This window comes from Pagrus pagrus (assembly GCF_965226575.1).
Source record: "Pagrus pagrus genome assembly, chromosome: 10".
NCBI lineage: Eukaryota > Metazoa > Chordata > Actinopteri > Spariformes > Sparidae > Pagrus > Pagrus pagrus.
In genome coordinates, this window is record NC_140194.1 from 23,975,235 (window position 1) to 23,990,127 (window position 14,893).

The window sequence follows — 14,893 nt, forward strand, 5'->3', positions numbered from 1 at the left end:
TGATCCTGCTGGCTGTTGTTGATGCCTGAAGTTGCTGTTGTTTGGACACTGTGTTGCTCTTATCTGCTCCTGACATTGAAGACACGTTAAACGCGACAAAGGGACGCGGCGGGCATTTACCGGGTGACGAGCTCGTGAGTAACAAGAGAAGCGTCTCACAACGAGGACTTTGAATTTGCGCACCAGCGGCAGAAGAGCTAGCTCCAAAGCTTGAACCTTCGCTGGAAGAAGAAAGAAAAACAGCAAAGACAGCCGACGGCTTGGCGTGCTTTCTTTGTTTATGTCGTGCCAGTCTGAACCGCGATATTAATTTTCTCTGTCTTGAATTTAGAATTGTTTTTTACCTGCACTTACATTATTTATATTTATACTTTATTACCATTACGCAGAGGGCAGCTAGCTCGTCAGCTAACGTTAGCCCATAGCGCAAAGAAACTGTGTTGTTATCAAGCTTTGACGCTTTCGTAACCGCCCGACAGCGACACATAACAACAGCTAACAGTGAGAATAGTCGGGTTTGGAGATATTATATTCGTGCCTATGTATTTTGGGGGTATTTGTCACTGGACCAGGTGCTCTGTTAGTCTGCTGGAGACACAGGACAACACTGTAGCCGAACAAGTGGATGTTCACTCGTTAAATTGAAGCCTGTCGGAGGCGATTGTGGCCGTTGTTTTGCTGATCTGTGTATTTCTGACTTTAAATCGAGGGAAATCAGGGCTTTTTTCCTTTTTGTTTTATCCGTATCGATTTTAAAGCACACAAACAAGTAATAGGTTAACTGACAGCTGGCCTCGTACGTTGTAGGTTGCCTGGCAGGTTGCGTAATTTGTTTGTGAGCAGGCTGTCAGCCTTTGGGTAACTTGTTAAACTGTTATTTAAAACGTATGTAACTCTGCAAGCCTTAGGTGATCAGTGTATCCAGCCTTAGGTAGCCTCGTGGATGTCATTTTAAATATTTAACCCATTTTTACATTCTTCTTTGGTACCTGTTTAATGTCAACAACACATGACATGTGATAAAGAGGCCACACTTTACTGTAACCCATAGATCGAGTAGCTGTTCGATGCTCACACTCATGATTCTGGTTGCTTTAGAGAAATAAGTAGATAGTTATGAATTAAAGGAGCCATCTGAAACTGTTGTGAGACAGTGTTGTGATCAGGGAGACACAGGCGAAGAGAAAGGGTCCCTCAGAGGGTCCCATTGTGTCTTGAGGTGAGGTGAGCTGCCCCCCACTACTTGCCAATGCTGGATCTGGAGGTGGTGCCTGAGAGATCACTAGGAAATGAACAATGGGAATTCGCCTTAGGTGGGTTTAAGCACATCACTCGCACGTATAGAGGAAAAACACTTGAGTAATGTTTGAAACCACATTTAAAATAATTTGCTTTGCTTGTTGGTATTATCGTAACTGTTAGTGACTGAATATGTGATTGAAATACTGAAGGACTGCTTGTAAATGAGAAAAACTCTCTCTCTGTGCGTGTGTGTGTTTACCTGTATGCACTCTCAGGGATGCCATTGGCCCAGGCCATCTCTATTCTGCAGAAACACTGCCGCATCATCAAAAATGTCCAGGTGCTATACAGTGAACAGGTAGGATGCCCTTTCTATATTATGTGCACCCTCTCACTCTCAAACACTTGTATGTTAATCAGCTTGTTCAAGAATCCCCTTGCAAGTAGCAGTGTAAGGTTTTGTTTTAAAAAGATGTTCTGTGTGGTGGCAGTAATTCCAGTTCCTTTACAAAGTCAAATATTTATTTCTGTAATCCAAGTCTCCGTAAGCCCAGAGATCCCAATTTGATTTAAAAAGGGGAAAAAAGTAATTTGCACTCCTTTTTTTAAGCCAAAATCTTCTCTGTAGCTGCTAGGCTAAAAGCATCAGAGCACACCTTGTCTGAAGTGCGTACATGAGCTCATCCATGGTCGAGGGTGTCAATAAGATCTTTTCAATCTGGGATCTCATGGCTTCTGGAGGCTTTGATTACACCAGACGAGCTGTAGGGAGCCATTTTGTGTTCAGTTGCTTTTTTACATTATAAAACGAGTCCCCCATCTACTTCGGTTGTTAAGAAGAATGCTGCAAAGCTGTTTTGTTGTGAAGCTCCACAATCTTTTGTCGACTACAAGACACCTGACTTTCCATCAGCATGAGTTGATAAGATAATGACTGAATTTTTATTTTTGGGTGAACTGTTCCCTTTGAGGTATAAATAGTGTTGCTGTCACATAGCTTGTCCAACAGAGAACACTCAAGGATTCATTTTTTCAAACATTAAACATCCGGCTTAGCACTTATGTTGGTCATAATTCTATAAAAAAGAATGAAGGATCTTAATAAAAAAATCTTTTGTAATGTGTGCATGTAAAAATGTATTGATTTTTTTTTAAAGCTGCTGTAAATGGTATATTTTTATTAAAATAAGTGTTAAATGGCTCTATATTCCAACAGTAATCACTGTTACAGATTGCTTGGTCAGTAACTCATGTCTCTCCTCCTCCTGCTCATGCAGTAAAAAAGAAAAGAGATTTTCTGGTATCCCTGCCCACTTTATCCAATCAGGACACAGAATTCCATAGAGAGGCAGTCCTGTCTGCTCGGGCAACGCATGTAGAGCAGGATCCTCCTGTTCTGGTACCTACACCAGCAATGGGGGAACAGGGAAAGAAACCAATGCTAGGGGTCCCGGTGACGGCTTAGCTTACCAAACAGGCTCAGCAATGAAAAATGCCTGAAGAAAAGAAAGGAGCCAAGAGAGCTGCCTCATAAAAAAAGAAGTACAGTAGTCGCACTAGTGTGGCGATGTTGAGAGGAGGGAGGGGATTGCTTACTGCAAAACAGACAGGACGTTGGCTAAAACGACAGCAATGCTTACAGCAGCTTTAAAAACTCAAATATCAGCCTCAAAAATCTAATACCAATTAGGCTATATTTAAATTCTTTCCCCAGGTTCAGTAAATAAAGTCTGTCAGTGAGTTTGTTTTTAAAACACCATGAATCTTAGATCCAGGATCTCTTCAAGAGCAGCTGGAAGCAGTTGTTTATGCTAACATGAATGAGACGAAATTAAACAGTCCTTTTAGTCTCAATTAAAATACGTGTACTGTTGTAGTCTTGCTGGGTTCCTTGTTTCCCAAAAGTCCAAAAACAGTTGATTCTGCTCGTTTGCTTATCTGCGTATCTGTTCATGAGAGCAAATCCTCCCCCTCTCTGTTAATTAACTAGTTTGTTTATCTCCCCTCCAGACCCCACTCAGCCATGACCTCATACTGAACTTGACTCAGGATGGGATTAAACTGCTGTTTGATGCCACAAATCAGAGACTCAAGGTGAAAATTGCTGATATTCGGGAGGGTGGGTGTTATCTGGTGGGCGATGTGCTAGTTGAAACCTGTCAGGGAGTAGCAGAACCAGCGATGTGTGGGCACTGAGACTTAACTTCAAAGAGACTCAAAGAGGGAGATCCTCAGTGAGGTTTTTAAAGTTTTTAAAGAGAGACTGCCTCTCAGAAAAAGACAGAAATGTTTTGAAGTGATCTTGGAGTTGCTCTCTAGACATTAATGCAAGAGGGCTGTGGTATTTTTCCACAGTTATTTAACAGCTGCAGCTTACCACAGTTGCAAAATGTCCTCCCATTTCTGCATAATAAGCGAAGGAAATAGACTTTTCATGCTGTGGTAATGACATTTACCTAACCATTAGCAATGTACCCATTGTATCTTAACTTTGTTCATTTTTCTGAGTGACAGGTGATTGAAGTGTATGACCTGAGCAAAGTCAAGTTGAAATACTGGTGAGTAGAAATATGTGTAATGTCAAAATGAAGTCAAAGGCTTTTACACACCTGTTGAATAATAGCTGATAAAGGAGGAAAGCCGTCTCAGACTCTCAGCTGTTATCATTATATTGCCTCTATCTACGGGCACACATCTATATAGTGGTCATAATAAGTGTCCATTTTATGTTGCCGCGGAGATTGTTTTCAGCTACTAGTCATTGCTCCTCACAGATTGGCAAAGAGCTACTTAGTGAAAGGCATAACAGTAATGGAGTAATGTGTGTGATTGTCTTTCAGTGAAATCCATTTCACTTCTCCGCTAATAGCTAATGCAGCACAGCCTGTACGAATGTTAATAGACGTAACGCTGGCTCAGTGTGTGTGTGTTGTGTTTCAGTGGAGTCCATTTCAACTCTCAGGCCATTGCCCCCACAATAGAGCAAATAGACCAGTCGTTTGGAGCCACGCACCCAGGAGGTACTTTCCAAAGCACAAACACACTCTCACAAATAAACCTTTGTTTTTATCTGATTTGTTTGGTTCATCGTTATCATTCCTTTTCAACCCCCTCCGCTCAGTTTACAATGCTGCAGAGCAGTTGTTCCATCTCAACTTTCGAGGACTGTCCTTCTCCTTCCAACTGGACTCGTGGAACGAAGCTCCAAAATATGAGGTGAGAACGCTTCCACCGATTTGAAGAATGGCAGAGTGGTCATTTCCCGGCAGCTTTGTGATTGAATCGATCAACCTTCGTACGGACAGGCCGAGGTCGAGCCCTATGTCTGCTTCGAGCATGTCCTTGAAACCCTGTCAGCTTGGTGTTATGCCATGATAATAAATGATGCAGGACTGAATGAAGAAGACAAATGCATGTCCAGAATGAGATTGTCTTGCTGCTTGGGAAACAAACAATTGTTTTTCTCTTGAATGTTTCTGGCAGATTTCAAAATGCACCAAGAATGCTTACCAGTGTTGTGCTGCTGAGATGTCAAAAGACTCGTTTCAGTGTTATGTAAGCAGCACAAGTCTGACTGCAGCAGGGAGTTAAGGGACTTGGGTTGGCTCGGGCAGCAGGAGTTCATAATTAAATTCTCTAAGACAACGCCGACACCCCGCTGCTTACAAGTCAGGCAGTCTGCAAAGTGCATGTTTTTACATACACTGAATACACAAAGTGTTAGGTTATTGCCTTTGTGGGTTTGTTGTTGAATAATTAGTCAGAAGCCCCTCTGTGTTGTCTGTACTGTACAGCTGTGGATGTCTTAGGTGATGCATGTGTTGAACCGGCTGCTGTGCCTGCCTGCTGCTTCATTCTGCAGCTCGCTACTGTGAAGCACACATCATGTCGTGATGATTTTACTGCTCACTTTCTGAAGTTTAGTTCACCTCGGCCGACTTCATATCTCATAGACAAGATTTCTGCAGCTTATCACATCTTAATGTTTTAGCCATTTGACTGTACTGATTATTTCTTAAACCTTCCAATCTGCCCTGAGCTGCATGTACTCATGCATGTGCACAGCTCATGCTTGCTTGTTGTGGTCGTAGATTTTCAGGTACATCAGTTGCAGTTTCAGCTTCTAGTTTGAGTTATAATATTTGCATTTCTTGGTCTAAAACTCAACAGTCAACTGCAATTTGTTTCCTGTTTCCCATGATGTCAGATGGCAGATGGATGAGTCAGAGATTTGTAAGCTGAATGTCTTTTAGATAAAACTGATTTAGAGCACTGAGATTAAATAAAAACACGCATATTCACCCCTTTTGCCTTTTCTACATATTTTCTTTTTACATTTAACATACACTATACCCCATGATAACAGGATAATATTCTGAACGCCTGACATAACTGCACTCACGACATTGTAACTTACAATCTCTTATTTGTGGTCACGGTATGAGTGGCTTTCAGGCTCTAGGCTAGCTGGTTTGCATGCCAACTTCAGTAGATATCTCTTCATCACAAATACATAGACGTCTTTGAAATAACATCAAAACTTTAATTTCTTTGAATTGTGTTGACAATTTTATTTAATTTTGAAGTAAATGCAGTGCTCTTTCCATTGAACTTAATTAATGCTGGAAATGTTCATGCTAAATGTTTAAAAACCTCCTCAGGGCAAATACACCTAATAAAACTAAGAATCACTATTTGCAAATTCCTTAAAACCTACAATTCTCTGCTTTAACTTAATCTCTGAATGACTCATCTGCAGCCATTTTGGATCTGTTGCTCAGTGTTGATGAATGCAACCTGGAAATACACACAGAAAAAGTCACAAACAGAAATGAAGTCACTGCTGAGTCGCAGTGAATTTTGATTACATTCTGGACCCCTCCCAGATTAGAAGCCAGAGATCCAAGTCGAACTAAAATGCAGTGTCACCAATCAGTGGGAACATTTTGTTTTGAGTTTGTTCCTTGTTGAATGTGGCTATTTAGGTCAGTCAGTGTGTATTAGATGTATACTCCACAATATTTCATCATAAATCAACACATCTTTCTGTACTTGGGAAACATGTATTTGTGTGAAACATTAATATGTTGTGTGCGGTGTCAAACACAGTCCTGTACTACTACCAGTTGTTTTGCCTTGGCAGCCTAACTTTGCCATGGGTTTGGCCTCCCTGCAGATTCCACACGGGGCCATGGTCAAGAGGATGCACATTTACACTGGCAACAACCTGCAAGAAACAAGGTAACGTACACACACATGCAGATACACACTTAGATTGGACGTAGCTCTACCGAAGAGTGCGTAAGGTTTATTATTTTTGAGGAGTTTAAACTCCATCTGATTCTACATCAAACTGCTCACAGTGACAATACAGCAAACATGCAAACAACCCAGGATAACCAGGAATTAATTGAAATCTGTAAACAAATGGGATCAAAAACATAACTTAGGTGGTGGAAAATATTTCTGCAAGGGGCAGCATTAGAGCACTCTAGCCTCTGGTATTTTTGAAGGCAGTAGATGGTTATTGATTAATGGCCATTAAAGTGATAGACCAGGAACAATGTGAAGGTCATTAGCTCACCGTTTTGATGGTTACTTTTAGATAAAGTTGCTGCTTTATTTGTTGTTGAGTATAGATTGATCTTTTTTAGCTAATTTAATCGATCTACAAGCACATTTTTTATCCTAATCCTGCCATGTGATTTCAGAAACAACATTGTTAAATATCCTTATATCCTAGCTTCCTCACTTTGACATGTGACAAACCGAGCAAACGTGTGTAGAACAAACACAACGACAACAAAGGAACACGCCTCAGAACAAAGGGACGCACTCGCATAAACGCTGTTGTTCTCTGTCTTCAGAGCTCCGGTGATGCCGCTGGCTTGTTTCCTTGGTAACATCTATGCAGAGTGTGTGGACGTCCTGAGGGACCGGGCAGGGCCTCTGGGGCTCAAACTCCGTCTTCTCACTGCAGGTAACATAGGTCTTTGTGTCTGTGTGTAACAAGGACTACAAACTAAGAGTTGTTATCAGACTGAACATGCTCCTTAAGTGTTTTCCTCTCATGTCTACATTTTGATTCACAGGATGTTTTTTCTCTCGCCTCCAGACTTTCCTTGACATTTTAGCACAATCTGTAATACTGCTGGAACGTTGGAGCCAAATAGGAAAAACCCAACCAAGAATTTTGAATTACCACTGCACAGTTTTACACTTTTAGATTTTTTGGCAATGTTCTTAAATGTCTTCATCTCTACTACAGACTATTCTTAAACTATTAGACTTGGGTTTTTTTATTTATTCTGTGCTATGGTCAAACAGATTGAGTCGAAGGTACCAAGATGTAAACACACAAAAAAAACACTTTTGTCTGACAGGTCCCCACTCAGAGACCATCATTTCCACTGCTATTCTCTGACATGCTGTTTGACTCTGTTTTCTTGTCATTTATCTGGCGATTGAGTGATTTCGTCTCTGTTCTGTGTGAGTACAGCTTGTGGTCCCGGTGTGATGACTGATGCTAAAGTCAGGTCCATAGAAAGGAGCATCTACTTTGGAGATTCCTGTCAGGATGTACTGGGTGCTCTGGGCTCACCACATAAAGTCTTTTACAAGTCTGAGGATAAGGTAGGAAGCTCTGTTAATATTAATGTTCACTGGTTGTTGCTGTTAAAACCCCATTATTTTATCTTCACTAAGCTCTGCTCGTCCTGTCCTGATCCACACCCTGTCCTCTATCACAATGACGGCTCAATTATCCCCATTGGATCCTAATAGTTTCTTTTAATCCAAACTATTTGACTCTATTTCTTACTAACGAGCTACATTTTGCATGTTGAGTGTCAACGTATTACTCAGTTGAGTTCAATTATATACATTATTATATAGTTATGCTTAAATATATAAAAATATATCCATCTTAAATCAGCAGTCTAATAATGACATATGTATAATATAATATGTGTAATCTGAAAATTGTAGACCATGACAAACTATCTTAAACATTAGCGTGTCGCCCAATTCTGCACCTCTGCAAACTTTTTAGTGTTTTTACAGCTCGCTGTTCTGGATTTACAACCAAAATTTTAAGTTTTCAGAGCCATCAAACCCTTTTCCAGCAGCGAGGGGAGAAAAAAACTCTCATAAACCCATGGTACACTACCTGCACAGCACCAGACAGGAGACAGACAAACTTATGAACCAGCTGGTTAAGAAGTTAAACATTTAACAAATAAAATGTCAGACATTTCTCTAAGATGTTAATTGAAGCTAAGTACAGAGTGAAAGACTGAATATTGGATTTACATTCTTCTGGTTGCCACAAACACGATCTCGGATAAATGCAAATGTTTCTCCATATCTGCTGAACGTGGCAACAGGCAATTGTACCATTAACAATGAAGACATACGTATATTGTCATTTATCCTCTGTATCATTATGTGTTGTGTATTTCAGATGAAGATCCACTCTCCTTCACCTCACAAGCAGGTTCCTTCTAAATGTAACGACTACTTTTTCAACTACTTCACCCTCGGAGTGGTATGTAAACTCGCCATCATATTTGTGTGTATGAATTTTGAAAGTGTTACGTAGTTGAGTTCCTGTGTTTATTGTTAGACGTCTTTAAACTCACTTAAACGTGTTTGATGTACTTTGGAATTAGAGTTACTGTGCAGGACACGCAACTTTTTCATGGTCATGGTCTTTTTGTGGAAAAATGATAGCAAGGTTGTGGTAAAGCACAATATGTTCATGCTGATGAGGGTGATGAGCCCAAGATCTGGCTATTGGAGGGGACAAATACATGCCAGTCACATGATGTTAATGTCACATTTTTTGGTTGATGGATAATACACACTTAAGGCTAATGGGACATTTATACCAGCCAAAATGCGAACAGAGTCGTGATGTTTATTTTTTTATGACTGCATTGCGTCAATGTACTGATCTTGTGACTTTTTGGCACTGAAGTGTGTGAATACATCAGCAGTAAGTGCACTTCAGCCAAAGTAGGGTTCATGAAAAGGTTTATTACAGGACTGTTGGATTGCATTACAGTTAGCAGAGTTTCTATTTTTCTTTCTTTTTTGATAACCTATTGTAAAGTCTGTTTTCAGTCATATCGCACAGAAATATCTATATAATAATATAATATACCACTTTGTGTGTGTTCATTTGTTTGTTTATTTTTGGACCACATTTGAGCTCTGGGTGGCCAGCTGGTGGTATGACTGGCTGCTAACAATGATGGATGGAGGGGTGTAGTCCTGCCTCTATCTGCATTTACTCCACCTGCTGTTTGCAGTAGATAGGACTGTAGTGAGCCGGTCTGGTCAAACATATGGCACAAAAGCAATCTTAAACAGTGTGTTTTCTTACTTTTCAGGACATCCTGTTTGACTCTACAAGTCACCTGGTTAAGAAGTTTGTCCTCCATACCAACTACCCCGGACATTACAACTTCAATATGTAAATATCTCGCTGTCTAGTTACTTGTTTCTGTGTATTTTTCCTTTTTTATGATCCCTTTACCAAATTTATCACCAGCCTTCTGTCCCTCTCCATCATTCGATATTAATATCCTCTATTTGTAATTATCTATATTTCCGTAACAAGCTCACAGGCCACAACAAAGAGGGAAACACACACCAAACTTGGCAATAACAAACTAAAAGGACAATACAAAAAAAAGAGCTGATTACGTTATTAAGTTAGCTCTAATTTCTCTCTTATGACCTCTCACACTGTAGACTTTCTGTCCATAATTTAATTGTCTGTGTGTCTGATCTTGTTTCCTCTCTAATTACAGATATCATCGATGTGACTTTAAGATTCCACTAGTCATTAAGAAAGGTGAGACAGCTTTCAGACATGAATGAACCCTGCAGGTCTGCCTGTAATTGATGATGGCATGGCATGCTGTTAATTTCCTCTGTTATCTGTCTCATTCTGCACCTCAGAAGGAGCTGATTCTCAGACAGAGGACTGCATCTTAACCACCAACAGCAAGGTCAGTTATAGACAGATTTAATTAAATTGTTCTGTTTTGCCAGAAGTCAGTTCTTTGTTGTAAATTCACAAGGTGGTGCTGTCGTAGGACTGATGAGGTCTCTTTCAGGCAGTTTAACTTTCTAATTTGGGACTGACCTCTTTGTTGGGGATGGCAGAGTATAACTTTTCAGCTGGTATCCATACTTCTAAAACCTTGTCTTTGCATCATGAGTAAACATTTAGTTTCATGCCTTAAAGGTTGGATAATAATTTGTTTTCGACTGTGGCTACAGCTGCAGATATCTTCTGTGTGTACAACAGAAGAAGGATTATAATACAAGTCTTGTGATTTCCCTTTTATCCACTAAAAATATCCCAGAATTTACTTTAATTTAATTTAAGGAAACAGTGACAACAGGATACAGCATCTTTTCTTCAGCAAATGTCATCACTGTCTCCTTTACTGCACAGTGTATCAGTGTCAGTGTTTCCAGTGGATAAACAAACCTTTTTGTCTCTGCTAACTTTTTGTTTCTCTGTCAGTGGGATCAGATTCAGGAACTGCTGGGTCACCCAATGGAAAAACCTGTAGTGCTCCACAGGTACATGCACATGCTCTTGTATATGCACACTCAGTAGCTCCCATTGCCCGTTGCACTTTTGAATGTGTCCCACAGAGGTCTAAGATCACTTGCTAGCATTTTTTATTGTTGTTGTCGGTTTCCAAATATAACACTCTTTTATAGTGAACTCTATCCAAGTGAGCGTCTTCTGTGACATTATCACATTTGTGTTTGGCAGGTCCTCATCGGCAAATAACACCAACCCATTCGGCTCCACATTCTGCTTTGGACTGCAGAGGATGATCTTTGAGGTCAGAACACATAAATCTGTAGTTCTCGCTAGCATTCGAGTGTGTACAATATGTGTAAAACAATAGGTTGACTTAAGGTAGCTATATAACAACTCTTTGATATTAAAGTGATGGCAGTGTCTGTGTTTCTGTTCCCAGCAAGCCCAAATGTACCATTAAAGGTCCAGTGTGTTGGATAAAGTGGTATCCAGGAGCAAAACTGGAATATAATATTCACAATTATATTTTCATTAGTGTATAATCACCTAAAACTAAGAATCATTGTGTTTTCATAACCATAGAATGAACCTTTTATATCTACAGAGGTAGAGGGTCCTAGAGGAGTCTGCCATGTTGCAGCACCGTGTTGCCACAATAGTGCAAACACACAGGTCATAAGTGGACCTGAATTTGACACAAATGCTGCAAGAATGTAAAGGCTCTCTTTCTCAAAGGAAATGAATGGTGATAATATTATTTTGCCCAGCATCTTATTCTCTGTGTAATTAGGTACCTGATGCATGTCGGATTCAGACAGGAATAAAATGAAGCATAAGATCAAGAATTTGACTTTTATTCCATATCCGTGCACGTGCGTGTATGCACCCAGATCCCAATATCCCTAAGTAATTTTGAGCAGTGTATTTCCTGGGCTTCTCGTGTCATTTCGAAATGACCTTCCCATGTCTTTGTTTTGTGTGGCACATTCACACAGCATAAATAAAATCTGTTTACTTGTATTCACTGACCTTATCCCCTGGATATGATGTCAAGGCTCCGCGTGACATCAACAATTCAGGGGTTTAGTGTTTGTTCTTCAGCAACCACATTGTTCATATAGTTTTTTACCCACTTTCCGCTTATGTTACAAGCACTAATACACATTTACATTAAGTAAAAGATGCTTTGTGACCATACTCGAATATGGCAGCCTGCTCACAGAGGTCCTCACAAATTACTAGAGGTCCACAGGCAATAATATCCTGTGCAAAAATGGCTAAATAGAGGATTTGGTTGCTTTGCCTCAGTTTGTTTGAGGCAGTATTTTTTAAATAAATGCACTGATAATGGACATTTAGTTTGAATAATATTTCAACCTCATACCTTTTACATGTTATCTAACACATATTATCTGGCTCCCTCTTCCTCAGGTGATGCAGAATAACCACATAGCATCAGTGACCCTCTATGGTGCTCCACGGACCACCAGTCAAGCCCGACCCGAGTCCAGTAGTAGTTCCCACTGAACAAGTAACCAGAACAACGTCCCATTCTGGCCTGTCCTGAATCTAGTACCTCTACTGACTGAACCTCTGACCCGGAGCCAGATTCTTAACCAAGCAGACGTAACCCAGAACAACAAAGCTATTCTCGCCCAGCTCAGACGCGACAGAACACAAACAACCAGAACCCAGAATAACCAAAACATTTTGTCCTCATGGGTCTTACCCTTTCAATCGGACACACCCAGTCAGCACAGTCAACCCAACCCAGACTACCCCAGGAACCAGGATCTGGTGACATGGTGACAGTGCTGGAGCCTTGATGCTTTGAAATGAAACCAATGAAATCATTTCTTGGTTGTGTGGGAATCTCACAGAGGTGCTGCAGGAATCTGTGCTCTGGTAGAGCTTGACTGTTTCCTGTTTCCATCCAGTGACCACAGAAGAAGAGTTTGTCCACACTGTAGTTAGGATGGTTCCACCGGTAAGATGTAATAGCAGCCTGTATATGATAACAATTTCCATAACATTGTCGCGGTGAGATGAGATGATCAGCATTATAATATCATCATCTGCTCACAAACCTCTAAGTGTTAAACATCAAACGTAGAGTTGTTTACTTAACGTGGCCGCCAGTGAAAACTGCTGTGGCCAAAGTCTCGAAACAAACTCTGGCTTGACCCATCAATCAACCACACACTGCCAGCCCGACCAGTACCGCCTGTCTTCCTGCCACAACTTCAGAACCAGACCTGACTGGCTCAATCAAAACCCGGACTCATCCAAACCGCAAAGAACCAAACCAGCCCAGCCAAGCTAAAAGCCATCAGAGTCAAACACACATTGGAAGCGGCAGTGGACTGTCACAAAAATAATGAGGATGCATGATTTGTCGTACAAGAGAAGAACCAAACACACTCAGGGTTTGGAGGGGCATGTGGCCCAGAACACACCCACAACGGCCGGGAGACCAGATGTGAAGCATCTCAAAGCCGAACGATCCAAACACCCAACATCCTGTCCCTTCTTCCCATTCCCTACTCACGCTTCCTCCACCTTTCCTCAGTGGTGCCCACAAACACACACACACACACAGCAACACACACTCGAGCACACAGCAGTAAACACTCTATAAACCCACAGCTGTTTTGTTGTTTGCAGCTCTGGACGTTAGCGTGTCTGTCCCAGCTTACACAACACACACTCGCATAAATGAGCATCTGCATGTGTTAGGCTGCTGATTTTTTAACTGTCATTTCAACAAGACTTTAATTCAAACCCACACACGGCATTTCAATCCCTCCACTACTATACTCACATGTATTTTTAATACATGGAAGCCGTTTTATCTTTTTAGCTTTTTTAAAGCGCGATACAACGTGAGACATGCAGGCATGACACAAGGATTTTTGCATGAACTTGGCAAGACGTTTTTGAACGAGAGGAGACTTATCACAAGCACAAACCTGTCTGGTTTATTTTATCCTGCATGTTGTGAGGGGACTGGTTTATTTTTTTTATTTTTCTCTGCCCTGCTTCATTCATTCACACCATGACTATTTTATTGAGTTCTTTTTTTTTTTTTTTACATTTGCACTAATACACACCTTTTTTACTTGATTGGTTGATTGTTCCCTGTCCTCAGAGGTGGATCCGTGGAGACATTTGGAGAGCTAGTGGTGTGTGTATGTGAATGTGTGTGTGTGTTTTTATCCATAAGTACAGACAGAGGAGAGGTCCTGTCATGGTGCATGGTGTATGCAGTCATGTCCTCCGTGTAACACCCTCCTCTCTCTTTCCTCTGGGCTTTTTTTGTTTCATCTCTACATCTGATTGATGCATCGCAGGTCCTCCCCATAGCAATGTCTGCATTTATTTCTTTGTTGACTTGCCAAATGCTATAGCCAAAGACGTTTCTGGATGATTTCATTTGATCAGCTGTCATTATCATTGTCATCTGTTGTCCAAACCTGTCCTATGGAGAGAGTCTCCTTTTGTTCTTTTGTTTCTAATCTGCACATCAAACTCATCGACATGGTAAAACCTTTAAATTCAGCTCCTGGTTTCTGTGACTGCTGACAGTAATTATGTGAGCATTTTAAACCAACGCTCACAAATAGACACACATTAACAACAGTAACAACTAGTGTCATTCGTCTTGTCAGTGTCTGTTATAGAGTGGTTATTAGAGAGCTGTAATTTAAAGAATTACCATTGTTTCTATGTGGATTCAGTACATTTGAACCCATTTATGAAATGGGGAAAGGACTTCAGTCATTCCTTCATCATAACATTTTGTTTGCATCTCCCTCCCAATGTATGAATTTAAAATCTTTTTAATCATAAGCATTGTAATAAAAACTGTGTATTAATTTTAATACACATGTTCTCGTTTATTATCCCTTGATACAAATGCCTTTTTTTCACTGTCGCTGAATTCATGATTGTTTGTGTCAACATGTGTGAAGGCGTCAGGGTTAAAGTCAATGCCCGTGTACCCGACGACACGTTTAAAGTGCTGACTGGAAAATTAAGACCGTAATATGAGATCTGCTCATAGATCCTCTTTTTTTTCTT

The 14,893-nt window shown here is 40.6% G+C and overlaps 1 protein-coding gene across 3 annotated transcripts; it reads left to right on the plus strand.

The window, feature by feature from the left end:
* On the plus strand, window positions 1-14,694 carry phaf1 (phagosome assembly factor 1). 3 transcript variants are annotated; one of them, XM_084364985.1, is made up of 17 exons: window positions 1-134; window positions 1,155-1,313; window positions 1,518-1,600; window positions 3,253-3,336; window positions 3,757-3,800; window positions 4,183-4,262; window positions 4,364-4,458; window positions 6,386-6,483; window positions 7,110-7,222; window positions 7,742-7,875; window positions 8,705-8,788; window positions 9,636-9,718; window positions 10,059-10,102; window positions 10,210-10,259; window positions 10,784-10,842; window positions 11,042-11,114; window positions 12,245-14,694. In XM_084364985.1, exons 2-17 carry the CDS (start codon window positions 1,250-1,252, stop codon window positions 12,338-12,340), a joined length of 1,284 nt encoding a protein of 427 aa, XP_084221111.1. In that variant the 5' UTR covers window positions 1-134; window positions 1,155-1,249; the 3' UTR covers window positions 12,341-14,694. The 3 variants fall into 3 exon arrangements, with proteins under 3 accessions (XP_084221111.1, XP_084221110.1, XP_084221112.1); XM_084364984.1 differs by having other exon boundaries at window positions 1-1,313; XM_084364986.1 differs by having other exon boundaries at window positions 1-1,313; window positions 6,419-6,483.
* The last annotated feature ends 199 nt before the right edge of the window (window positions 14,695-14,893 follow it).